General features: G+C 51.6%; 1 protein-coding gene across 1 annotated transcript in view; it reads left to right on the forward strand.

Annotated features, from left to right (window-relative positions):
- GPSM1 (G protein signaling modulator 1) overlaps positions 1 to 24,236 on the forward strand; it is a 64,041-nt gene that overhangs the window by 11,995 nt on the left and 27,810 nt on the right. The window contains exons 2-9 of the mRNA XM_005529199.3: positions 8,958 to 9,179; positions 9,585 to 9,720; positions 10,046 to 10,188; positions 11,261 to 11,384; positions 12,250 to 12,365; positions 12,553 to 12,708; positions 14,304 to 14,412; positions 16,946 to 17,072. Of these exons, the coding sequence (XP_005529256.2) occupies positions 8,958 to 9,179; positions 9,585 to 9,720; positions 10,046 to 10,188; positions 11,261 to 11,384; positions 12,250 to 12,365; positions 12,553 to 12,708; positions 14,304 to 14,412; positions 16,946 to 17,072 (1,133 nt within the window). The remainder of the gene's footprint in view (positions 1 to 8,957; positions 9,180 to 9,584; positions 9,721 to 10,045; positions 10,189 to 11,260; positions 11,385 to 12,249; positions 12,366 to 12,552; positions 12,709 to 14,303; positions 14,413 to 16,945; positions 17,073 to 24,236) is intronic.

A 24,236-nucleotide genomic window follows, 5' to 3' on the forward strand; every position in this document is an offset into this window, starting at 1 on the left:
TGGTTCCTGCTATTTGTTCTTCAGTGAGTTCTGCAGGAAGCACAAGGGCCAGGTTTGTGCTGGCTCTGTCGCTAAGGTCCCATCCAAACCCCTTTCAGGTGCAAGTGCTGGTGCTGCAGAGCATCCTTAGTGCTGTCTTGGTGAGCTGGAGTCGCTCAGCACCTCCCTGGCTCGAAGCCTGCCTGGCCCAGGCTCAGGGTGTGAGTTTTCTGATGGATCCCAAAGGCCCCTCGCTCTTGGACTGAAACCCTTGGCTTGGGGCTGGCGGAAGCAGATGAGACAGGAAGGGAACAGAACCAAATCGGCTGTAGGTTGCTGTGGAGTCAGTGGAAAAAGCTGTGGTGTGAACTTCGTCATGGTTTCCTTTTCTGCTGCATCACGATGACGATCCCACTGCCGTGCCCTGAGCGTGGCTGTGGTTTGCAGGGGCTGTGGGCAGGGAAGAGGCAGCACGTGGGGAGTGTGTGCAGCCTCCAGCTGCTGCAGGAGGTTTGGGATGAGCTGGGACATGGGCAAGAAGCTGGGACAGGCAGAGGTGGCTCCTCTGGCTGGCTGGGCTTCGCTGTAACGCAGTCCCTGGTGTTTCTGGGGCTTGGCAGCACCTTTTCCATACACAGTTGTTTTCCTGCTGCAAGCCCCTGCTCCGAGGCAGGAGCAACTGGCAGGCTGAGAGAGGAAGGAGAAGTGGGGGCTGCAGCTGGAGGGGTTTTCCAGGCAGCTTGAATGGAGAATAGACTGGGGCCTGTGGGAAAACAAGCCTTGCTTTCACTCGAGAAGGTTGTGCAGGGAAGGAAACCTCACACAGCCTGTGCAGCTGCCCAGAACAACTGGGGTGATTGTGCTGGTGGCACTTGTGGAGCTGAGCTTGACCCTGCCAGCAGCTGGGGGTGGCAGGACCCTGGAGCAGGAGCTGGGGGAGGCTGTGATGTTTTCACTCAAAGCTGTGGTGGCTCTGGTCCTGAGCTGCTCCCCTGCTGTTCCTGACCTGCACTGGCACTGCCCTGTTGGAGCTCCACTGGCATCCACGAGCGCTCAGCCCCTTCTCCCATCCCAGGACAGCATCCAGGCTGCTCCCATGGGACCTGGCTGAGCCCCCACCGGGTGTCTGGGGGCAGTTTTAGAGGACATGTCTGTACATCTCTCATTTATGGCTCTTCTGAGTTTGGAAAGACCTCCCCCAACCCAGGACTTGCCCATTTTCAGTATGAAGTTTGACCTGAATGAGCTCCTCTGTACTGGTGGGTGGTAGAAGCTGAATGGCATCAATAAAATAGGAACAAATAAATTGATTGTTTTCATTGCTTGGCTGTTGATAAGGCAATTACTAGTTTTTCTCCTAATGTCTGTGGTAATTGTGACCTGCTGGATTCTGCAGTACATTTGTGTAAATCACAGCATATATTTTAGTGAGAGATGTGTTGACCCAGTTGCCAAAGTAAGTTTGTAATGAAAAGCCTCTCAGCCTGCATGTCCTCTCCTGCTCTCTGGCTGCTGGAAGTGACTGAAGGAAATAGCACTTCACTGCTGGTGGAATCATCCCCAGAGTGCTGCTTAATGGCAGCGTGATGGATTAACCTCATTAAAGGTGCTAGCATTGTACAAGAAAGCAAAATACTCTTGGAAAACTCAGGAAGCTCCCTTCATTGTGCTGAGTTTATTCCAGCCTCCTCTGTGACAAAATAGAAATGTCTAGAAGCCCGTCCTGTTGCAGGTGCTGGTTTGCCTGGTGCTCTGCAGGGCACATTTCAGGGGTCAGGTGCTGCAGGAATGAGACAAACTGCTGGGTTTTGTGTTTCTGGGAAGGAAAGAGCATCCTCAGGCATCAGCATCACTGCTCCACTTGTGTTTGGCAAGCTGGTGCTCCTGGCCTCTACATTTATTTCTCTTTTTCTCAGATGGCTGCTGGTGGTTGGGTTTATGCCCCTGATGAGCTGTGCAAAGAAATTGTGTTCCAGGCTCATTTTGTTCTCACTCTTCTTGAAAGTGAGTTCTCCTACACAGTTTTCCTTCAGAGAATTTGATCAGTTCATACACTTTGTGGATTCATAATAATTTTTTTTTCCATTTGGGAGTCAGAACATGTTTTAATGAATTAATTTTCAAATTGATATCTCTTTAATCATCACTTCCTCAGACCCTGCAAAATATTTGCATCTTATAATTTAAGTGCTTTGAAACTGGCTATCAAGTGAAACTGTTAACCAGGCTGAGATGAAATTCACATTTGCACCTTAATCTCGTCTGAGCATTTTCAAGTGCTGGAAGTTAATTACATCCATGGTAGTCCTTTGATACTTGAGTAATTTTGGAGCACAATGACTTAAAATTGTGCTCATTGCCTGTTAGAAATTTCGCTCCTCAGCTGACACAGAAAAATTTCCTTGTGCTCTCTGTTCTTCCTGTGGGCCCAGCTGGATTTGTGGGCAGCATTTGGGTCATGGATTCAAGATAATCGTTGCCAAAGTATCATTTACTGAGAGCCCAAACCTTCCAGGGGTGGATCAGGTTTCTGCAGGTCAAGGATCCCTTCAGCTCCTGGACTGGGAGCTTTTCTATGGGCATCCTCAGATGTTTGGCATGGTGCTGAGCTGGGTGAGCATCCCTGCCTGGATGGAAGGTGCTGCACCTCGTCCCTGGTGGAGCAGCTCCCCTTGGCCCTGGCAGAGGCTCTGAGAGCCAGGGCTCTTGGATTCCTTTCCCTTCTCTACAGCTGACTCACAGCAAGGCATCATTTGCCCACAGAGCCTCAGCTGCCTTCTTGAAAAATGGGGAAATTGCTGCCCTCGCACCTCTGCGAGGTATTTTGGAGTCCTTAGGTTGAAGCACCTACCAACTCAGCATCATAAGCTGCTCCATAAAATGCTCTGAAAGCAGCAAATAACTCCCATCTGTCCTCTGCTCTCCCATCCCCACGGATCAAAGCCACAGAGGTTGTGTAAGCAGGGGAATGCTGGATGACTTTTGCTTTCCAGCAGGCAGTGGGGAGTTTGAACTTGGATTTCTGACAATGACGCAGCTTGCTGGAGCCATTCCCCATTGAAATGGGGTCTTATTCAGCACTGCTAATAAGAGGGTAAAGGCAGCTAAATACAGCTGTCTTCCTCGGTGTCATTTGGGATTTATTAGCAAATATGCAGTGGAATTGAATCCCTTGTAAGTACTCTGCAGCTAATGGTAGATAGCAATTAGCTGAAATGACTACTGTGGAGCACTGATGCTGCATCAGTGAGGGGACAGGAAATCTGGAGCCAGCACACAGCCCCAGCAGCTTCCAGAATTCCCTGGAGTTTTTCCCTCTGGATTTTCTGTTTCATGCCCTTAGCAAAAGACTGTGGTGAAAATCGCTCGGTCTGGGTAATCCCCAGAGCTCCAGCTTGAACAAACACTTCCCCAGCAGCAGTAAGTGCCTGTGGATATTATTATTTTCAGCTCAGGGGTCACTGAAAGGACTCACTGCAGTGTTCCTACCAGTGGAAGTGTGTGGAGTGGGAATCTCCTCCCCTCCAGATGTGAAGGGATCTTGCCAGATGCTTGGAACCCGTTCAGAAGTTGGGGAGGACTGGGTGCAGCATTCATGGTTTCATCTCTGACCTTTTCCTCTCCAAACTCAACAGGAGGTTTTGTTTCCTTCCCCTCACTAATGAGGTGAGGTGTAGGTCAGGGTGTCCCAGGGGTTCTGTCCTTTGACTGGCTCCTGTGTGCTGCTTTCCAGCTTCCAAAAGTGCTTTGCATCAGGCTAATTTCATGTGTATCTTGATTTGTTTGTCAGCCTCCCTGCCAGCCTGTGTTTGGGACAGAAGCCTGCTTGTCAGGAGGGGTTGGTGCTGGGGATGTGATGTGGGTGGGGAGTGAGGGGCTGTGCTGGCCACGTTCCACCAGATCTGGATTTGGGAGTGAGATAATTGAGTATTTGAATTATTCTCCTGCCAGGTTGCTGCTGGGTGTGTTGATGATGGAGAGGAGCAGTGTGGATAAGAGGGACTGAAAGATGGATTGCTGTGGCAAGGAGATGGTATTTAAGGGTAGGAAGTTGAAATCACCTGTATTCAGGGGCAAGTAATTGGATTTTCTTACAGATTGGAGCTCATTTGGGAGCAAGTGAGAGAGAGAGAGAGAGAGAGAGAGGCAGGTGTGGATGTGCTGGACCTTACCTGAGGCAGAGTAAACAGGGAAATCTGCCCAAAACCCCTTGGGAGAGTGCCCCAGGCAGAGAAGGGCAGTGGCCTGAGGCTAAATGGGTATAAATTCACCATGAATAAACTCGGGCTGTGCCTCAGGAGGATCTGGAACAGCTTTCCTCAGGTTGGGAAGCAAAGGAAAGTATTTGGACCACTCCCCATCAGCAGAGGGGACACATCCCCAGGGGTCTGAAGGCACCTGGACCTGGTGGTTCAGAGCCATCAGCTCCCTCTCAGGTACAGGAGCCCTGCAGGGCTGGGAAAGGAAATCACTGAAGGGGAATAATTCCCAGCTTGATTGACTGGCAGCACTCCCTTAAAGAAAGTAATTATTTAAATGCATATTTAGTTCGTTAAGCCGTTGAATATGCATTTACACTGAGCACCTGGTAAATCTGATCCTTTTTTGGTTTGGAAGAAATGTTTAATTGCCCGTCACCAGCGCTCTGGAATTAGATTTATTTTTGTACAGAACCTAATCAGATTGCAAGTAAGATGCTAAAATCTGTTGCTTCACTAACTCATATCAATAGAAATACTAAGGGGGTTTTTTACTACTCTTGGTGGTTTTGATGGGTTATTTTCTGCCATACCTTCTGTTTAAAAGCTTGGAGTTTTGAACTACACGAGGTCTGATTGGGAGTGAGTTTTGCAATCGCCCCCACTAACATGAATCAAATATCTATAAATACCTTTCCTTTTCCATTTTCTCCTTTTTTGAAAGGCAGTTTCACCTTGCAGGCAGGAAGAGGTTCTCTTTTCCTGTGACATTTGCAATATTTAAGGCATCAGACGGCTGACCCCAGGCTCTGTCTGGTGACACGATAATTTTCTGTGTACCCTGATGGATTTGTTGTCAGCAGTGACAGGTTGCTGTGAGCAAGGCAGTGCTGAGAAGAGTTTTGGGAGGTCTGAGTGTGTGGTGTTCCCACTCTGGGGACCTCTATCATCACCCAATTATAATGTCCTAATTATAGTGTTTGACAGCAGTCGTGGTGATCATTGATAATGGCACTGGTGGCACCTTGTGCTGTTCCCTTAGTTTCTCACTTGACAGTGTCCTTGGCTTCCCCAGCACTCCTGGGACTCTCTGCCTTCTCCAAATTGCTGAAAACACATGTGAGAATCTTTGTATTTTACCTTTTCCAAAGGCACATTTTTTGCCGTGGAGTTCTTTGAACAAGCTTGCAGCAGGCAAAAGGCAATCTGTGCTCCAGCTCCTCATTAGCTGCTGCCTGACAGTGATGGGTGACCCTGGGAATTCTTGTTCAAGGCTGCTCCTCCTGTTTTTCTCAGCTCTTTCTGCCTTCACATCAGTTATCCTTTAAAGAAAAACTTGAGGAAGGAGGGAGGCCCTGCCCATGCTGGATTGGGAAGAGGGTTCCTCCTGCCTGTCACTGCCCAGCAGAAGGTGACCCTTTTCTGCTTTGTGAGTGTGAGAAGCATCATCTATTCCTGGCCTGGAGACTGACTGGCAGGTGTCACACTGATGGGGACCAAGTCATCTGCCAGCATCGTGCCACCCACTCATTCCCTGGCACAATTCTGGCCAGATTGCTGAGTGCTTTTGTGGCCAAACTCTGCATTTATATGTGGCCTCAGCCCCGCTGCTTCCTTCTGCCAGTGGCTTTGGAGCTCTGGGTGTACGCTCAGAAAATGCACAGGCAGCAGAAGAGGTAAGGGAGGGCTTGGACCTTGTTGTCATTGTCTCTTTTCCCTTTACTGGTCTGTCAGCATGGTTCAGGTTTGTCCTTTCAGTTGTGTTTTATGGATGGTTGAGCTGTGGACTTTGGGAGCTTTTTAAAGTGGAATTTTAATGTTCTCGAGTTTGTTTCTTGACCTTTAGTCGATTCCTCTGCCCTTGGCATTGTGTTCCTGAGTGCTTTTGAGCCTGAAGTGATTGAACTGCATGCAAAGGTGCTTCCCAAAAGCAGCTCTGAAGAGCAGGTGGGTTTTACAGGTGGGCTGTGTTTCTGTTAACACTTGCAATCCTTGTTTGTTGTCCGAGGCAGCGAGGGCTTGGCAGAGCAGGATGCAGGGAAAAGCCTCCTGTCCCTTCCCCTTGTTTGCTCAGGTCCCAGTCTGAGCAGTGATGTTAATTAGATAAGTCAGATCCTCTGCAGAGCAGCCTGTTCAAGGACAAACAGATTTTAATTAAGGGCTGTGTGCACTGGAAGGTCGTGTCACTGCCACAGTTACCATGGGAACACTGGGACAGCACCCACAGAGTGTGAGAGTGTCACCAGGTGGGCTCTGGGGCACAAAATTCACTTTGGGGTATGGCAGATAGGGTCCTGCCCTTGCAGTGCTTACCTGGCTTTTGTTGCTGTGGGAATGGGAACCTTCACTTCAAGCTCTTAAAATCACCCAAGGAGTTCCACACGAGCTGTACAGCAATTCCATCAATTAGGGAAATCAGTCTCCACCCCAGTTTTTTGGACTGTTTACAGCTGGTGAACTCAATTTCTCAAAGACAACTTGAATATTGGAAAGAGTTTTGTTTGGGTTGAAATTTGAGCTCAAGGTAGTTTGCTTCTGTCTTTGCCATCTTCTAACTGGAATCCAGCACTAACTCCTGGTGGTGGCTCATTCCTTCATTTCAGGTCCTCTCAAGACTCATCCCCACTAAGCTGCCTGCAGTTAATCCTGCTGATTTGTGTGCAGGGTGTTTCTTGCCTTCCTTCAGTCCCAGTCAGCTCTTTGGGATGTATCAGCAGAGACTTGTCAATAGCTGATGGTGCAGGATCTACAAACCACGGATGTACCTTGGCACTGATGAAAATTTGGTGGGATCCCCAGGCAGAAACTCATTAATTTTTGTGTGATCTAGCAAAAGGATCAGCAGAGAGAAGTAAAACATTTTTAATCTTAATATTTTTCTTCCTGCTATCAAACAGAAGCTGAGGCAGGGACAGATGCTGCTCTGGCACCACGAGCCACTGCACGTTTCTTGTATGAATGAGCCACATTTATTTCTTGTATAAATAAAATAGCCACTCAGATGTGGGCTTTGCTTTGGAATGAGATGTTTGAGGTGGGAGCTCACAGGAGCTGCTTCACAGCTCCCTTCTCCCTCTTGTTACCTGGTGGCTTTGGGGGCAAATGAACAGTGAGGCAGAAGAGGTCACAGGTGTGTTTGGAGGAAGAGTTTAAAACCAGGTCCTTTTGTTTGGCCAGTCCTTGTGATTGTCCTGCTTTGGAGGGTGCCGAGCGTTGGGTGTTTGGAGCCACACAGAGCTGACTCAGCAGGGAGATTGCCAGGGAAATGGGCTGGGATTTCAGGCAGTTCATGGAAGAGCTGGCTTTGTTTCCTGGTGGCAGAGACAGCACCATTCTGCCTGTTTTAGGGAAAATGTGTCAGGGTTGGTGTTTGCAGCTCCCTGTGCCCCTTGGAGGGATGGGGAGTGGTGCTGGTGAGGGGCAGGAGATGTGGGAGCTGTGTCCTGGAGCAGCAGGAGCTGCAGGAGCTGTGTCCTGGAGCTGTGTCCTGGAGCAGCAGGAGCTGTGTCCTGGAGCTGCAGGAGCTGTGTCCTGGAGCTGCAGGAGCTGTGTCCTGGAGCTGCAGGAGCTGTGTCCTGGAGCTGTGTCCCGGAGCTGGTGTGTGCAGGGCAGGTTGTCCTTGGCCTGCAGGGCTGGGCCTGGGCTCGGCTCCTGGGTGGTTTTGGGGAATCATCTTCAGGGCCCAGCAGGAAACTGCTCCAGGAGGGGTCAGCTGGGCAAGTTGTGCTCTTGGGCTGGGTACCACAAACTTCCTCCAAGTGCTGAGAACAGACTAGAAACCACCTGTGGGCATTTATTACCTTCTGACAGACCCTTGCTGTTCTGCCTCTGGACAAGGGAGCTCTGTTTTTTTCTCAGATGTCCACCTTTGACCTAGATCGTTTTGACTTTTTAAAATAAATTGAGCAAAAAAGAGAAGCATCAGGATAGAGGAGCAGGAACATGCTGTGTCCATCCCCCTTGGGGAAGGGTCTGCCTTTGCAGCAGGCAGGACATTCCCAATGAAAGCTTGGGAGTCCCTTTGGAGAACTTGGGATTGGCATGGTCCAACAGGGTGACTTACAGAGGACTTGGTGGAGCACTCAGAGGGGAATGTTTTCTTTCTCTTGCAGCAGTGTCACTGCTCACAGTGCTCTCTCTGACAGCATGGAGTGTGCCAGTGCCAAAGGTGTCAGAAAATGCACGGAGGAAAGCTGGCCTGGAGGCCAGTGTGCCAAGTGCCTGTGGAAAAAGTGACAGCGGGAGAGTTAATGAAAAGCAGACACCGAGTGCTGGGAGCTGCTCAGCCAAGAAAATCTGCACAGTCCAGGGTTTTCTCTGGTATCCAGTAAAAACCTGTTACAATTTGGCTTTTCCTCTCTGTTAGCCAAGGGAAAATGGTTCAGATATAAATACCTGGATATGTGGCTTCTGCAGCACCTGGAAGGAAAACAGGTGTTACTCCTGTGATGATTCCATGTCGTGGAGCCAGGAGCCCTGAGTTTCTTGTCCAGATTCCTACTGGGAACCCAGGGGCTGCCTTTGGCAGCTTGCAGATGTGGTCTGTAAATCAGAGAGTCTTAGAATGGTTTGGGTTGGAAGGGACCTTGAAGCCTGTCTCATTCTAAACCCCTGCCATGGGCAGGGACACCTTCCACTTGAAGGTGGAATCTGGATGCTCCTGTGTTTTGAGTCCAGGGGAAAATTTCAAGGTGTGCAGCGAAGCAAACTGTAACCATTGCAGAGCAGAGTGGCACTGCAGCCAAACTCCTCTAGAAACAATTCCCTTGTTTTTGGCAGGATGGAAGCATCCTGCCTGGAACTGGCCCTGGAAGGAGAGCGCTTGTGCAAGGCTGGGGACTTCAAAGCTGGGGCAGCCTTCTTCGAAGCAGCAGTGCAGGTGGGGACAGAGGACCTGAAGACTCTCAGTGCCATCTACAGCCAGCTGGGCAATGCCTATTTCTACCTGAAGGAGTACTCCAAGGCCCTGCTGTACCACAAGCACGACCTTACCCTGGCCAGGTGAGTGTGTCAGCACTGCCTCGTCCTCATCAGACCCAGCCTGGAGTGAGGGCAGGTTCTGTGGGGTCTGAACCCAGAAATACACATCCAAAACTGGCCCTGATTGTCCTGTGGAGAACTTGGGACACACCAAGGATGGCTCAGCAGGGAGGTGGAGAAAGGGATGTGGATGTGAGGAGGGTGCCTGGTGCAAGAGCAGCGTTCACTTCTGTCCCCAGCTGCTTCCTGTAATGACCTGCAGTCACTAGAGCAGTTCTGAGACAGCAAATAGGGAACAAGGATCTGCCTTCACAATTGTGGGAAGCTCTCCAGCCAGGTGTCTGTGCTGGGAAGCTGCAGCTTAAATCTGCCTCCAGCAGCTGGTGAATAAAAGTCTCTGAGCTCTTCAACACCTTCATCTTGTAGAACCATTGGGGACCGAATTGGAGAAGCCAAGGCAAGTGGCAACCTTGGGAATACCCTGAAAATTCTGGGGCAGTTTGATGAAGCTGTGGTTTGCTGCCAGAGACACTTGGACATTTCTCGGGAGCAGGGAGACAAGGTAATGGTGTTCCAACAGGAAATATTTCCTAGCTTTAAAAATGACCTGCCTGCAAGTCAGCAAATGTGATCTGGTGAAGGTGGGCTTTGGGAGGAGCTGCAGGGTGAAGCTCTCCCTTCTGGCTGCTATCACACATCTCTTGTGCTGCTGTGAGGGTGAAGATGGGAAAGGAAAATGTGGGATTGTGGTTCTGAAAGATGGGAAAGGAAAATGTGGGCTTGTGGTTCTGAAAGATGGGAAAGGAAAATGTGGACCATCTCTGCCCAGCAGTGGAAATGCTGGGATGTGAAGTGTAATACCTTGTTGTTTCCTGTTCTTCCTTCAGGTAGGTGAAGCCAGAGCTCTCTATAACATAGGGAATGTTTACCATGCAAAGGGAAAGCACTTATCCTGGAGCACAGCCCAGGACCCGGGCTACCTGCCTCAGGAAGTCAAGGACACGCTACAGAAAGCCTCAGAATATTATGAGTAAGTATCCATGCCTGGCCAGCCCCTTCTCCTGCAGGGAATAGGGCCACTGACTGAGAATTTGCAGGTTCTAATAGATTAGGAATATTTCCAAGATGCCAGGCTATGTTGGCAAATTAATCCCAAGGAAAGATCCTTTATAAAATCTGAGCTCAAATTCGCGCTGGCGTCGGCTTTGTAAAACTTGCTGTGGTTTGAATGGTGATGATGCAGTGAAGTGCAAGAGTCTGCTGCTTCCCAGAGCTGTGCTGGGAGGCTGAGCTCTCAGCCCTTGCTGCTCTCTGCTGGCCTCTGTGAGGATGGATCCCCGTGTGTCTCCATCCCTGTCACCCATGGGAAGAGTCTCTGAGAAATCCTGGTTCTTCTCAAGGATCTGCACTTCATCTCACTTGTCACAACCTTCCTTTTCTTGTATCATTTCAAAGATCATCACTGTCATGTGCCACACAGGAAGGTTGGCACCGGAGTTTTGGGCTCGTGTTTTTCTCATTGTGCTTCAGAGGTCTGCTTTTGTAATGCAGTTTTTTAAACAGGCTTTTTAAGTGAAGAGAGTGATAAGTTCTTATATCCCTCCCCTCATATCTGAGGATGTGATAGTGCCTATAAATAGCTCCCCAGCCTTTTTCCAAGGAGTGGTGCATGTAGCATAGCTGGGGGTAAGTTTGTGCCAGTGGTGAGTGCTTCCCCACTCTCTGTGTGCTGTGTGTGTGAAAGGGGGTAAAAGCAAGGTGAAGAAATGCCAGGAAACTCCCAGAGCAGGGCCCTGGCATGGGACTGTGGATCTTGCCTCTCTTCCTGGAGCAGGACAAGGAAATCTTCCTGTGCCCCTGGTCCTGCAGTGAGGTGGCCATTTCTGATTTCATGTGGGATGGATCAGCACAGGTGTGATTCCTGCACAGAGCAGGACAGGGCAGCAGCACCTGGCTTGGCACGAGCTCCCAGGGGTGGCCAGCACAGGTCACCTGTGCCCAAGTGCTTGGGAGGGAAATGCCTTCTCCAGGGCTGCTCTCCTTCCTTTCTGTGCAAGTTTCCTCGCTGTGGCTCATGGATGTTCTGCCCTGGTTTCTTTCAGGAGGAACCTGTCCCTGGTGAAGGAGCTGGGGGACAGAGCTGCGCAGGGCCGGGCTTACGGCAACCTTGGCAACACCCAGTACTTACTGGGCAACTTCAGCGAGGCCATCGCCTTCCACAAGGAGGTAGGAGACACCTCTGCTCCCTTCCTGGGCCTGGGAGCAGCTTTCCCTCTCACCACAACCCAGCAAGCACAGGGAGATGTTTCCCCCTGGTGTTTTCCTCCCTCCTGTGTGAGCTCCAGGGTCTGCCCTGTTGTACCCACTCACACTGAGCAAATCTTACTCCAGTCCCCATCAGCAGCTCGAGGGAAGGGTGCTGTTGGCTTGGAAACCAAAGGAGGTATCCAAGGGCAAACTGCAGCTGGGTCTGGCAAGGGTTTTTTTTTCTGCTCTTAATTTGTCTCAGTCTAGATTTTAATAAATGCAAGCCATGAATTTAATTAAGCTGCTGAAGGAGCTGTTGATCAAGAATAAATGCTGCTTGTAGAACATAATAACTTTGTGCAAAGCTTTATAGGGAAGTGAGGTGACAAAGTCCCTGCCCCAATCCAAATGCAGTTTAGGTTCTGTTGCAGTGTGTGTAGCAGCTCCCTTGCAGTGGAAGTGGAAATTCACTGCTCCTCTGGTTTTTAAATGCTGGGAGGACAGCACTGGGATGCAGCATCACTCCCACTTTTCCAAGAGCTTTTCCTGAAGCTCAATTGCAGAAGAGGGAGAGGTTTCCTGCTGCACCCACCCCTGACAGGCAGGTTCATCACGGCCTCGCTGGGTGGGAGCTTTACAGCCCTAAAAGTTGCTCTGCAGGGCAGCTGCTGTGGGACAAAAGGTGTGACTGGGCTGGGACAGGAAGGTGTGACTGGGCTGGGACAGGAAGGTGTGACTGGGCTGGGACAGAAAGGTGTGACTGGGCTGGGACAGGAAGGTGTGACTGGGCTGGGACAGAAAGGTGTCACTGGGCTGAGGTGTGACTGAGCTGTGTCTGCTGCAGCGCCTGGCCATTGCCAAGGAGTTTGGGGACAAGGCAGCGGAGCGCAGAGCCTACAGCAACCTGGGCAATGCCCACATCTTCCTGGGCAGGTTTGACATCTCCACCGAGTACTACAAGTGAGTGCCAGGGGCTGTTCCCTGGGAATCCTGAACTGTCACACGGTCCCTCAGCTCCAGGGGCTGTGACAAGGGACCTGGGCTGGCAGGGCTGCTGAGGTGGGTGATGCAGGGTGTTGCTCCAAGGGGTGACTTCCCTGGGACCTGGCAGTGACCAGGGCTCTTCCTTCCCACCTGTTCCCTGCAGGAAAACACTCCAGCTCTCCAGACAGCTCAAAGACCAAGCAGTAGAAGCCCAGGCTTGCTACAGCCTGGGGAACACGTGCACACTGCTTCAAGACTATGAAAAAGCCATCGAATACCACCTGAGGCACCTGGTGATAGCACAGGAGCTGGGAGACAGGTGAGGGAGGGCCTCAGGTGAGGGTGAAGAGCACTGACCCTTCTCTGACTTACTGTTCTCTCTTGCTGGGGTTAAGCACCAGTGATGTGTATGCTTGAAAGTCATTAGAAGTCTCTGGGCAGCCGGTCCTAAATCAAATAATCTGTCAGAAACATGACATGATTCACTTCTCTCATGTCATTCAAACCTGGAGATTGTGCCCTCAGTGCTGTGCCTGTGTGGGCTCAGTGAGATTTCTAACGAGAGGTACTTAAGAAAATGCATGGTGCTCAGTGCTTTGCCAGTGGCTGCTGCTGTGTTATCCCAGGAGGGCCTCTGGAGAGCTCCCTCATGTTCACAAAAGTTGTGTTTTCCCTAAAATCTGGGTGTTTAGGGCACTCAAGGTGTGCCACTCCCCTGTTGCTCTGGGCTGATGCTGGAAACCTCCATGTACAAATGAAGTTGTGTACAGACGATGTGTTTTGTTTCTTGGTCTTGCTCCTCGTTATTTAGGAAGCTTGGCCTTTTAATTTTCCTTAAATTTTAATTCTTTTTTGAGAGGTTGACTCCTTTTTCCTGGATACTCTGATCCTGAGCCGTCTTGCAGCTGAAATGACTTTGCAGACAGCTGGTTCAGCGTCGTGCCGAATTCCCTTGGAGGCTGGGTGTCCTCCACTAGATGGAGCAGGGACATCAGGATGGGAGAGCTGTGCCACCAGCAGGGCAGCCTCTGCTCAGGGCAGGCACAATCCCACCCAAGGGTGAATCATGCTGTGGGGGTGCAGGCCTGTGGGCTCCTGCATTTCTGGGAACACACCCTGTGAGCAGAAGGTATTGAACAGGGTGACAAGAAAAACGCTGAAATGCTGATCAACCCGCCCAAACCTCTGAAAAGGGAGTTGCAGTCATGCTGAACCTCCCCCCGCGCCCCCAGGTGCTTTTTTTATCCCTTCTCCCCCCACATCTGCTCGTTTGCAGAGCTGAGCAGGCTCTGGGGAGCAGGAGGGCTCTGCCTGCTCCTGCAAACAGCTGCTGAAGCTCCGGAGAGCCAGGCTGGGAGCACAGGGCAGGCTCCACATCGCCCTGCTTTCCCTGGCTCCTGGAAACCAGCAGCAGTGCCCTGGAGACCTCGTGGAAATGTGTCCCTGTCCTCTGTTGGGTGCAGCTGGATGCTGTGTGCTCACCCTGCTGATGCAGTGCTGGGGCTCAGCTGGAGCTGGTGCCTGCCTGCAGTGTTCTCTCCTTGCTGGTTTAGCTCTGGGCTGCTGATGAACCAGAGCTGCATGTTGCATTCTCTCTGTGCAGCTCTGGAGAGGAGCCCTGCTTGTGTCAGGTGGGAGCTGGGCAGGAGCTCGTGGGCTGGTGCTCACCAGTGAAGCCAAACCATCCTGGGCCTTGCTGCAGGGCTTACGTTTTGTCCCTGTGGCCAGTCCTGCTTCCCAGGCTGTTCATCCCCAGTGTAAGAAGAGTTTAAGATGTCCAGCACTCTTAGTTCTCCAGTGTGGAGCCTTTGTGGAGGTGGAAGCAGAGCAAGGAGCCTGGCTGTCAGGCTCTCCTGAAGGCCCTGCTGGGCTTTGCCCAGCATTTCTGTGGTTTGACACTTTCCTGTTCTGCAGGGTGGGAGAAGGAAGAGCCTGCTGGAGTCTGGGAAATGCCTACGTGTCCCTGGGGAGCCACGAACAGGCTTTGCACTTTGCAAGGAAACATCTTGAAATCTCCCAAGAGGTAAGAGAAGCTGGTGCACATCAGGGGGGACCTGTGACCCCTGGTGAGAGCACGACTGTTTTATGCCAATAAGTTTTATGACTGCAGTTACCTTGCTGTCACTGCTCTGGAAAGCCCTTCTCTCTGTGCTGTTTCAGTGGTGTTCTTAGGAACTGCAGAGCTTGGCTGGAAAATGCACTTTTGATGGGAGGGTCCCAGCCTTCCCCTTAATTGCAGCAAATGTGAGCTGTGCTTTGCTCTTAACCAATGTTCTGGGTGAGAAAGGACCTGGGCACTTGTCTGCTGGCTGGCCAAGGTGTTGTGCAGCCAGCAGGTGTGAAGGCCCTCAGGTACCTCTCGGTCTCCAGTCTATAAGATCCCACTTTCCTGAGTGCAGGGAGATTCCAGCTGAGTGTCCTGCTGCAGCGGATGCTGGCCCTGGATGCACGCAGCCTGCAGCCAGCCCTGTGCCACAGCCACCCCCTTTGGGGTGTTGTGTGTGCTGCTCTGGTTGCACCTTGGCCTCACCCAGCTGTCTGCAGCTTTCCTGCCATTTTCAGGTGGCTCAGAAGTGCAGAAAGCCAGAATTCCATTGTTTGCTCTTCCCAGTGTGTTGAGGAAATCGGCTGTGGCCTCCTTAGTCTTCCCCAGATGAAGAAATTGCCCTCTTGAAGCACTAATTGAAATCACCATATGTAAGTGTGCTGGGTGTTCTCCTGCCTGTCTTATTAGGTTGGCTAAATCTCTGAGTAGGGCTGACACAGCAGCCTAATTACAGATTTAATTATACTTATCAGACACACAGAAGAAATACTGTTCTTTGGTCCTGTACATTTTAGGACAGATTAACTTTCCCAGCTCTGCTCAGGCTGGGGCTGAGTCCTCAAGCCAGACGTCAGCTGAGGGGCCACGGGAGGATCAGGGTGGTCCAGGGGCCTTTTGGGGGTGGAGGGGAGACCCAGCAGGGTGGGGGCTCCCAGTGTTGTCATTCCAGCTGTGCCAGGAGGGGGTTCCTCAAGGCAGGTGGCTGGTGATGTCCCCCCATCATGATTTTTGGAGCAGTGCAGAGACTGTCCCTTCCACAAGCAGCAGGATTTTGGCCAGGAGGAACCTTGTGGAATTCAACCTTTTCACACTGATGTTCCTAACTCACTTCCCATCACCTTCATGACAACAAAAATCTAATGGTGGCATTTGAATCCAAATGAAACCAGCTCAGGGAACCACTGGAAGCTGCTGCAGGTTAATCAGAGGTGACTCACAAAATCCCACTGGAATAAAGGACACGTACCTAAAAGCCTTGGGAGCTGCCCCAGCTCTAGGACACTGCTCTGGAGTGCTTCTGTCATCTCAGAGAGCAGCTCCTGGGAGGCTGAGGGCAGAAAACAGGGCTCTGCTGTGGTGTGTGAGGCAGGTCCTGCCCTGGGTCATCGTCCTGCCCGTCTGTTCTTGGTTGTTAATAGGGCTTTGGAGATGATCTGAAACGAGTGGAAGTCAGGGAAGCACTTAATAATTGAGCATCAAGGACTGTAAGACCTAACATGGACACAGTAATTTCTCTGGAGATGATGTCAACAGCAAATCTCCTGTAATTGGCAGGGGGATTTATGCCTGGTGATAAGCCCTTTGATCTGCCTCCCTTTACTGGCGCTTGGGGCTTTGTCATAAATAATGTGGGGATTTATGGTTTTGTTCCATGCTGCAGTCTGTGGCAGGGGACACAAAGGAGCTGTTGCCAGGCATTTAACAGGAGTCAGGCCTCTCCAGGGGAACAGCCAAGGTCTTCCTCTGTCACACTGGCTGCTCTTCCTCTGAAGATCAGGGGCTGTTCCTGGGTGACCTCTCCGTGTCCACTGGTGATGTGCAGCACGGCCATTCTCTGGTCTGGTTAAACTTTGAGGAGGATCTGGCACTGTGTCCTGTAACTCCTCATTTTTAGGTAGCAGGAGCTGTGGGACAGATCTCTTCCCAAACACGTAACATCGCTTTCCTTGGCCTCAGGCCAGCGAGAGGTGGGAATTGGGAAAAATGTGGACTTCTAAAAGATTTTTTGGAGCGTTGTGTGGGTAGATCACTAGGAACAACTTGAAGTTGTATGGCTCTGAGCCAGCAGAGAAGGCTTTTGGGGCGCTGGTGTGCCACTGCCCACGTGGTGGCTGATGGCAGCGGGGTGTCTGGAGCTCCGTAACTATGGAAATCCTTGGGGAAGGGGGCTGGCAGCTCCAGGGCTCCCTGCCAAGCCATGTGTGGCTACAGGACAGCCCAGACCTGCACCTGCAGGCTCTGTTCTGTAGCAGTGGGTGAGCTGAGCCCTCTCAGTTCCCTGCACTGAGCTGTGTTTGGAGGTGCAGCACAGCAAGCAACAGACCCTTTCCCAAATGATCACTGGGGAGTAGTTGTGGAGAGCTGCGGGGTCTCTCAGGTGTCTCCAAGCCCTCCTTTGGCTGTGTCTGTGTTTGATTTTGGGGTGGGCCTGACACACCCGTGGCTGGGGGCTGTTTGCTTGGAGCACCCCATGCCTTTAACCAGTGCCCTGTTGCTTTTCCTGCTGCAGATCGGGGACAGGAGCGGGGAGCTGACGGCTCAGGTGAACATGGCCCAGCTCAGGGCAGCCCTTGGCTTGGGCCCCGGGGAGGAGGACATGGGTGCAGCTCATCCCTACCCTGGCTATGAGGCACAAGGTGAGTTCCTGGCATTTTGGTGGCATTGGGAAGTCTCAGGAGTTACGTGGTGTGGGGTGGGGTTTGCAGGTGGGTAGGAAATACAAATGCTAGAGCAGAGTGAGGCTGTGGAGTGCCTTCACCACAAAGGGGGCTGTGATGTGTTCACTCTGTGCTTTCCACAAGCTGCAAAGGCAGGGAAGGATCCCCAAAAAAGGGCACAGAAGGAGTTAATGGAATTAATCTGCATTGGGAATGGAATTCCACGTGCCACTCAGCAAACTGGCTTTTGTATCTTTTAAAGCTCTACAGGGCTCTTCTCACTGATTTGAGTGTTAGCAGAGGCTTTCAGGAGTGACTGGCAGGGATTTTTGGCTGCTCTTGTTCTGATTAGCACCCAGTTCCAAGCCCAGGGCATGGGCTGGAGGTGGGGTGGGACCAGCAGCACGCACTGGGTGACATCTCACCCTTGGGACACCTGCAGCAGTGCTGAACGTGGAGACTTGGTCCCAGCAACCAGAGTGGCTTTTCTGGGCCCTGGGTCACTGTGCCAGGGAGCAGGGTAGCACAGACACGTCACCACAGTGCTGCCAGCCTGGCTTGGGGACTGTCCTGGACCAGCTGCAGGCACGGGTGGGTGCCTGGCATGGGCACTTCCAGCTGGCAACTCCGTGCTGGGGCAGACTTATTAATTCACACCAAGTGCATCCCAGGAGGTGTCCAGTGATTAAATATGACCTTGTTGGCACTGGACATTCCCCTGTTGGTAGCACTGACGTGGAGAGGACGATGCTGGGGCTGAGGCACGATGCCCTGGGAGGGGAAGGAGAGGCTGGCTGTGCGTGTGTGTGCTCGTATTGATCTCCCAGGCATAACCTGCTACGTCAGTGCTGGAGCTTTTCCTGGGAAATGGAGTTGTGCTGAGGGAGCCAGCGTGTCCTGCCGTGCCCCATTGGAGCTGAGCTGTTGCCTCAAACGCTGTGAGGGTACAGCAGCTTCCCCAGCCTCCCTCTGCACGTCATCCCCACTTTGTAACTCCCGCAGAACTCATTCCTGGCTTCTCCTCGGGGGCTTCCTTCTGGCAGGTTGCTTTGTTGTGAAAGGGGAAGAGGAAATGAACCTCAGCGTTGGTGCTGTGCCTGGGTCAGAGGGAAGGGTGGATGTGGCCCGTGGGCTGCTCACTGCCCTCGGGAGATCCAGATGTGCTGTGCTAACATCTGGAGCCAGCAGTGATGTTTGTGTTGTCTGACAGAGCCGTGCAGGTCTGTGTGTGTGTGATCCCTGGAGGGTGGGAAAGGGCTGAGCAGCTGCAGGCAGAGTTCTGGAGGTTGCAGTGACCCTGTTAATCCATGGTGTCCTTGCTCACATTCCCAGGGCTGGGGCTGTTTGTCGAGAGAAGGACAAAGTGTTCTGGGAGGAACACCAGCAAACAACTGGGATTTGCAGTGCAGGGAGAGAGGGATCTTGGAGAGCAGGATTTCCCCTCTCCAGGTCCTGGGAATCTGCTGGGGAGGTAAAAATCAGCTCTGTGTTGGTGGGCTGGGGCCACAGGGAGGGAGTGTGAAATCACACCTGGCTGAGCTCTCAGAGCTTCACAGGTGGGGAAGGTGCTGGCACTGTCACAGGGAGATGTGCAGAGGAGCCTGACTCCTTCTCCTCAGCTTTTATCCCGGCCTCAGCTCTTATTCCAAACTTCAGTGGAGAATGAGAGGCCACCAGTGTGTCCCTGAGCCCTTGAGGGAAGGGAGATGTATTTAATGCCAGCCAGAAATTTTGGTACCCTCCTGTGCACCTATTAAATGATTAGAAGAGCATGATTATTTATATTATTAATAGCAGCAATTTACAGCCAGAGGAACATCTGCTTCTGTAATAGGAAGCAGGTGAGAGAGTTGAGATTCAAGCTGACTTCTGAACCAGCCATGCCTTTTGATGCTGACAAATCTCGTGGTGAGGAGAGCTTTCCATTTCCTTTTTCCCATTCAGATTCTTTTTCCTGCTTAAGGTTACAAAATGCCTGCATATTCCTAAGGATGCTAAAATCCTCTGATAAGGCAGGCATGTGATAAAACCTCACTTTCATCAAGCAGGTAGAGCTTCATAGCAAAGGCTGAGCCAGGTTTTCACTGTGATGTCCTTCACAGGTTACTTCTGCTTTTATGGCTTGGGCACTGCCCTTCCCTGGGCTCTGGGGGTGGAAGGAGTGCCTGATGTTTTCCACTGCTGCCCTTGCTGAGCTCTTCATGATTTTAATTAATATTCTGAGAGTATCTGGATGTCAGAAGACAAAGCTGGAGGCCGGGGAAGTGGGGCAGTGCTGCAGAAGTCTTGTGAAAGCAGCGACCTTGTTGAGAAACGCAAACACACAGAGCTTAAAGCAACAAACTGAAGGAAGCTGGAGAGGAGCTGGAACACGAAGTAAATAAACAGGGGCTGGGTTTGCTTTTCCAAACAACCAAAAATGTGGCCCTGAATAAATCTCCTTCTCTTTCACACACTGCAAGCTAAGAGTACTGGTAGGCTTTGCCTTTGGAGAGGAGTGAAGGACTCTTCTGTGGCTCCACAGGGTTGTTTTTAGGGGTGAAGGCAGCCAGGACAAGAAGCAGCACTGGGAGATGTCCTGGGGTGCAGACAGAAGTGCTGGTGCCCTTTTCCAGATGAGAAGCTGCAGCTTCCATGAGGAGCTGCCTGTTCCCAGCGTGGGTCGGGAGCACGGAGCTGACCCTTCCTGCTCCCAGCCCGGAGCCAGTGCCTGCCCTGGGAGAGGAAATCAGGTCTGGGGATGCTGATCCTGCCAGCTGGGAGGGGAGCACAGGGACAGGGATCACCCAGGGGATGGAGGCAGAGAGGAGCCCTGGGCACCCCCTGTACTCTCCACAGTGAGAGCTGACTCCGGGCTGCTTTCCTTGTGCTTTCAGCAGCTCGTCAGCCTCAGCCATCAGCCCTGGCAGCAGCAGTGGCAGGAGACACGAAGCAACCTCTGCTGGCAGCTGGGAGTGGGTGGGGAGGGCTGCAGGTGTTGCAGGAGGCGTTGGCATGGGGATGCTTCCAGAGCTGTTGGCAGAGCACAGACACCACTGCCCTGCTGTGCTTGGCTCTGGGGGCAGGGAAGGACTCAGCCCTGAGCCTGGCTGGGAGCAAACCCAGTGTAGGAAGTTGCAATCCTGGAGTACAGAGTGATCTTCCAGCTCTGAGGAATTGCTGTGATGTTGGGCACGTCCTTGATTTCAGTTTTCCCCCACACCTGCAATGGGCATCAGCTTTTCTCTAACCGAGGCTGGAATAAGCTTATTTGCAAATAGAGCAGTGACAGTTTGGGTCACAGAATGAGCCTGGCTTCCCCTTTCTGCTCCTCTCCTGCTGAGAAATGCAGAGGCTGCTCTGTTTGTTTGGGGTTCCAGGGGCTCCATGCTGGGAATGCTCATCCCCCTGTGAGGCAATGGGCACAAAACCCCACTCCTTCACCCCACTCCTTCCTGAGCACTGCTCAGCTCTGGGGGGCTTTGACTGTGGGGCTCTGCATTCTTGGTGCAGTTCTGAGCTCCTCTCTTCACAGGAATCTTTGAACCCTTGGATCAATCAGACTGGAATAGAAATCTGCTTTTATGTTTTCCAGCCTGTTTGTTTTTGTTTGTTTGCTTGCTTTAAATATCTTTGAAGTAGCTAAAAAGTGTTTAGGGCTGATAAAATAGGCAGGATTGACCATCCCTCTGCTGATGCAAGCAGGGAGGTGGTGATGCTGCTCCCCCTGCCAGCCTGTGCATGGGGCTGGGATGCTGCCCGGGGACAGGGATGTTCCTTCCCTGCAGTTTGCTCAATCCTCCTGCAGAAAACTGTCAGCTGAGAGATGTGGCCGTGTGTGAGAGCAGCATCTTGCTGACAGTGGGCCAGCCCTGCTCCCTCAGGCTGTGATTTCACTGTCTGGGAAGCATTTGCCTTCCCTGGGGCAGAGTCGGGGTCACATCCCCAGCAGGGAACCTGCCCGTGCTCACCAGTCACACTGAGAAAGTGCAGCAGTTGAAAGTGCTTAATGTTAAATATCCTCAGCTCTATTTGATTTTTCCCAGGAGCTGATGGGCTGCAGCTCAGCCTTTTTTTTCCATTGTGGAAATGAAAGCCCGAGGCTGTGCTGGTTAATTGTACCTGCTGATGCAGGGGGTGATGGATGAGGTGCTGGAGAAGCAGAGTGGCTTCTGGCCAAGTGGAAGGAAGGGTTGGTGGTCTGGTGGCTTTGTTGTGCTCCAGCAGGTGCTCAGAGGGAGAGCTGAGGCAGATATTCCCATGTGCCTGCAGGAAGGTGTCCAAGAGCTGTCTGTGGTGGCCCTTCAGGGAGCAGGGCAGGAGGGACAGGACAGCTGCTTCCACAGGGGCGTGCTGGAGTGAAGATCCAGGACTTCTCAAAGATGCCTCTCCTTTATAATGAGTTCTTTCTGAATCCTCTGCTGTTACAGCTGTTAAATCATTCCAGCAGCACTGATGGGGGGGATGAACCTCTGAGTCATTTGGATTTTAAACTCAGTAATTTAGCACTCACTTCAGGCTGCCCCTGTATTGGCTTTAGGAAGTTTTAAAATACTCTTCCCAAGTGTTTAATGTTCCATCTCTCATCTCATCTCCTCCTTCCCAGCATCGGTGTAAAGTACAGCAGGAGTTCTTGGCTCGCAGCAGGGGAAATGCTCCAGGACTGGAGAAGATGATGATGTGCTACTGAAATTTGTTTTACCTTGATGCCAGGGGAGATGGCAAGTGCTGGAAAAGAGGATGAGGAACAGGCCAATTCCTGAAGCCTGTGGCAGAGGAGGCACAACGTGCCTTGTGCCAAAGCCATCCATTCAATCAAGATTAAATCCCTTGTTGTGGGGAGGGAGAACCTTTTGGAAGCCATTGGTTTTGGGAAGGCTGAGGTTCCCTTTGGCTGCAGTTGCAGGCTCCAGCAGCACTCCCAGCCCTGCTGTGCTGTCTGGATCCTGAGTGCACCTTCCCCAGGCAGTTTCCCTTGGTGGCTGCTGTCCAGGAAATGCTGTGGTGCTGCTCTGTCCAACAGCACAGCATTGCCTTCAGGAGCAGGATTCCTCTGCTTGCTGTACCTTTAATGCAGCACAGAGCAAGGAAGGAAGTTCTTTCTTGCCCAGCTAGAATTCCTTTTTCTGACTTAAAACTTTCTGTATGCACGGCCACAATCTGCTTTGGCATTTCTCTGAGCAGGGCAAGGCCAGACCCTCAGCAGAGTCCCTGCAATCTCTTGGGTGACCTCAGGACCATCCTCTTTCCCTGGCAGGGACAGCCAACCTTGGCTTAGCAAAAGCACCTGGCAGAGCTGAGGATGCCAGTCCAGCATGGGCAGCGTGTGCCAGGAGCTGCTGGGAGCTGGTGGCTGCTCACAGCAGCACCCAGGAGGAGGGATCAAGTACATTCCCCCTCTTCTTCAGAGGATTTTACTGTGGGTGTTTGATGGCTGCTAAGCTGCCACGTGGTTGTTCCTTCTCTGCCCTCCCTGAGTCAGTCTGGAGGACAAAATCGTGTCCTTGGGCTTGTCTGGCTGCTGGAGATGTGGCCCCGTTAATTATTGTGTGTCACTTTCTAGCTAAACTCTGCTTTTGATCTCTGCTCGTTCAACACGAGCTGGTAATGGGTGGTGGGAGGTCATGAGACTCTGCTGTGTCCTGGCAGGGAAAATCCTGCCCTTAGAAGCAAGCCAGGTGTTGCTGCCAAGTCCATCACCATTCTCTTGAATTAGCCCTGGGGTTATGAGCCTCCTCCCAGCCTGCTCCACCCAGTTCAGTTTATCTCCCAGCAGATCCTTCTGTCCCCACAACTGTTCCTCTCTGAAGCAGACGATTGCCTGGGGGGTTGTGGTTACAGGAGGCTGTGCCTGACATGGCCCAGCCTTCCCACAACCTCCAAGGCTTCTATTTGTCAAGTGTTTCAGGGTTGGGTGCTCAGTGTTTTCTGCAAATACCCCTCCTAAATATTTCATTCTTTGACCCAAATTGCCAATGTGTTATTTGCAAATCATCCTTGGTTAGAGAAAAGCTGATGCCTATTGTACATCTGGTGGAAAACTGAAATCAAAGATGAGCCCAACACCACAGCAATTACTCAGAGTTGTAAGGCTACAAATAAGATCCCTTTGTACTCCAAGGCTGCAGCTTTCCTACATTGACTTTACTCCTACTGGGGGAAATAAATAACAAATGAGAACAAAAGTAGCTCCCTTGTGCCATTTCTGCCTGCAAGGAGGACTCTTTTTCCAGGTTTTACCTCTTCCATGTGATGTGAGGGCTCTTTGGCCAGTGATCCAGAGGATCTCCTCATTCCCCATCCGAGGAGCCTCTGTGCCAGCTGCTCGCCCTGAGTGCAGTCAGCACACCCCCAGGGCTCTGGGTGCTGTGTGGATGTGCAGCATTGCTGTTATTTCTGTTTTCAGCCCTTTGCTCAGCTCTCAGACTGGATTGTGGAGATGCAGAACTCGGGTGACACAAACACAGAGCATCTTGATGCAGAGGGAACTTCTCTTTATTGCCACATATTGTGTGCAGCTTTTTTAAGGGAACAGTTTTCCACAGAGGAGAAAACTGCAGGATCCTTGTTCCTGGAGCAGGGTTTTGTTGTGCTTGGGGGCTGTTGGGAGGTTGAGATTTGTTTGTGCTCTGTAGATCCTCAGTGCCTTCCAGCAGAGCAGGGATCATTCCTGCCCTTGTGGCTCCCAATTCTGTATTCTCAGGCACAGAAGGACCCAGAGCTGTTGGGATTCCCTGGTCCTTTCCTGCAGGACCAGGATAAGCAGATGGTCCTTCCCATGGATGGGCACACAACAGTTTGGCACCAGCATTTTATGGCCCAGTCATCGTAAATAACTGATATTATTTGCTTTCTCTGTTTAGAGAAAAGTATTGTTCTACCCCAGTAGCAACTGGGAAAACAAATGCCACCATTTATCAGGCGAGTGCTGACAATAATAGAGGTCAAGTGGATTTATAGTGCCAGAACCCATTATGTGTTTGAAGACTAATTAAAGCCTTAAACGAGATGCTTGTCCTACTGGAGGCTGCTCTGGGTATTTTTTTCCTTCTTTCTTTTCCTGCTGCTGTGCTTGTTTTCCCCCTCCCCCTTCCCTCTTGAAGAGCTTTGCTGTAATAATGGAGCACGAGGCTGACAGAGCTCCCCTGATTAGATGTCAGCAGC

This window comes from Pseudopodoces humilis, chromosome 22 (assembly GCF_049639895.1).
Source record: "Pseudopodoces humilis isolate 2021_Gansu_Grassland_sample_001 chromosome 22, ASM4963989v1, whole genome shotgun sequence".
In the NCBI taxonomy this organism is placed as follows: Eukaryota; Metazoa; Chordata; class Aves; order Passeriformes; family Paridae; genus Pseudopodoces; species Pseudopodoces humilis.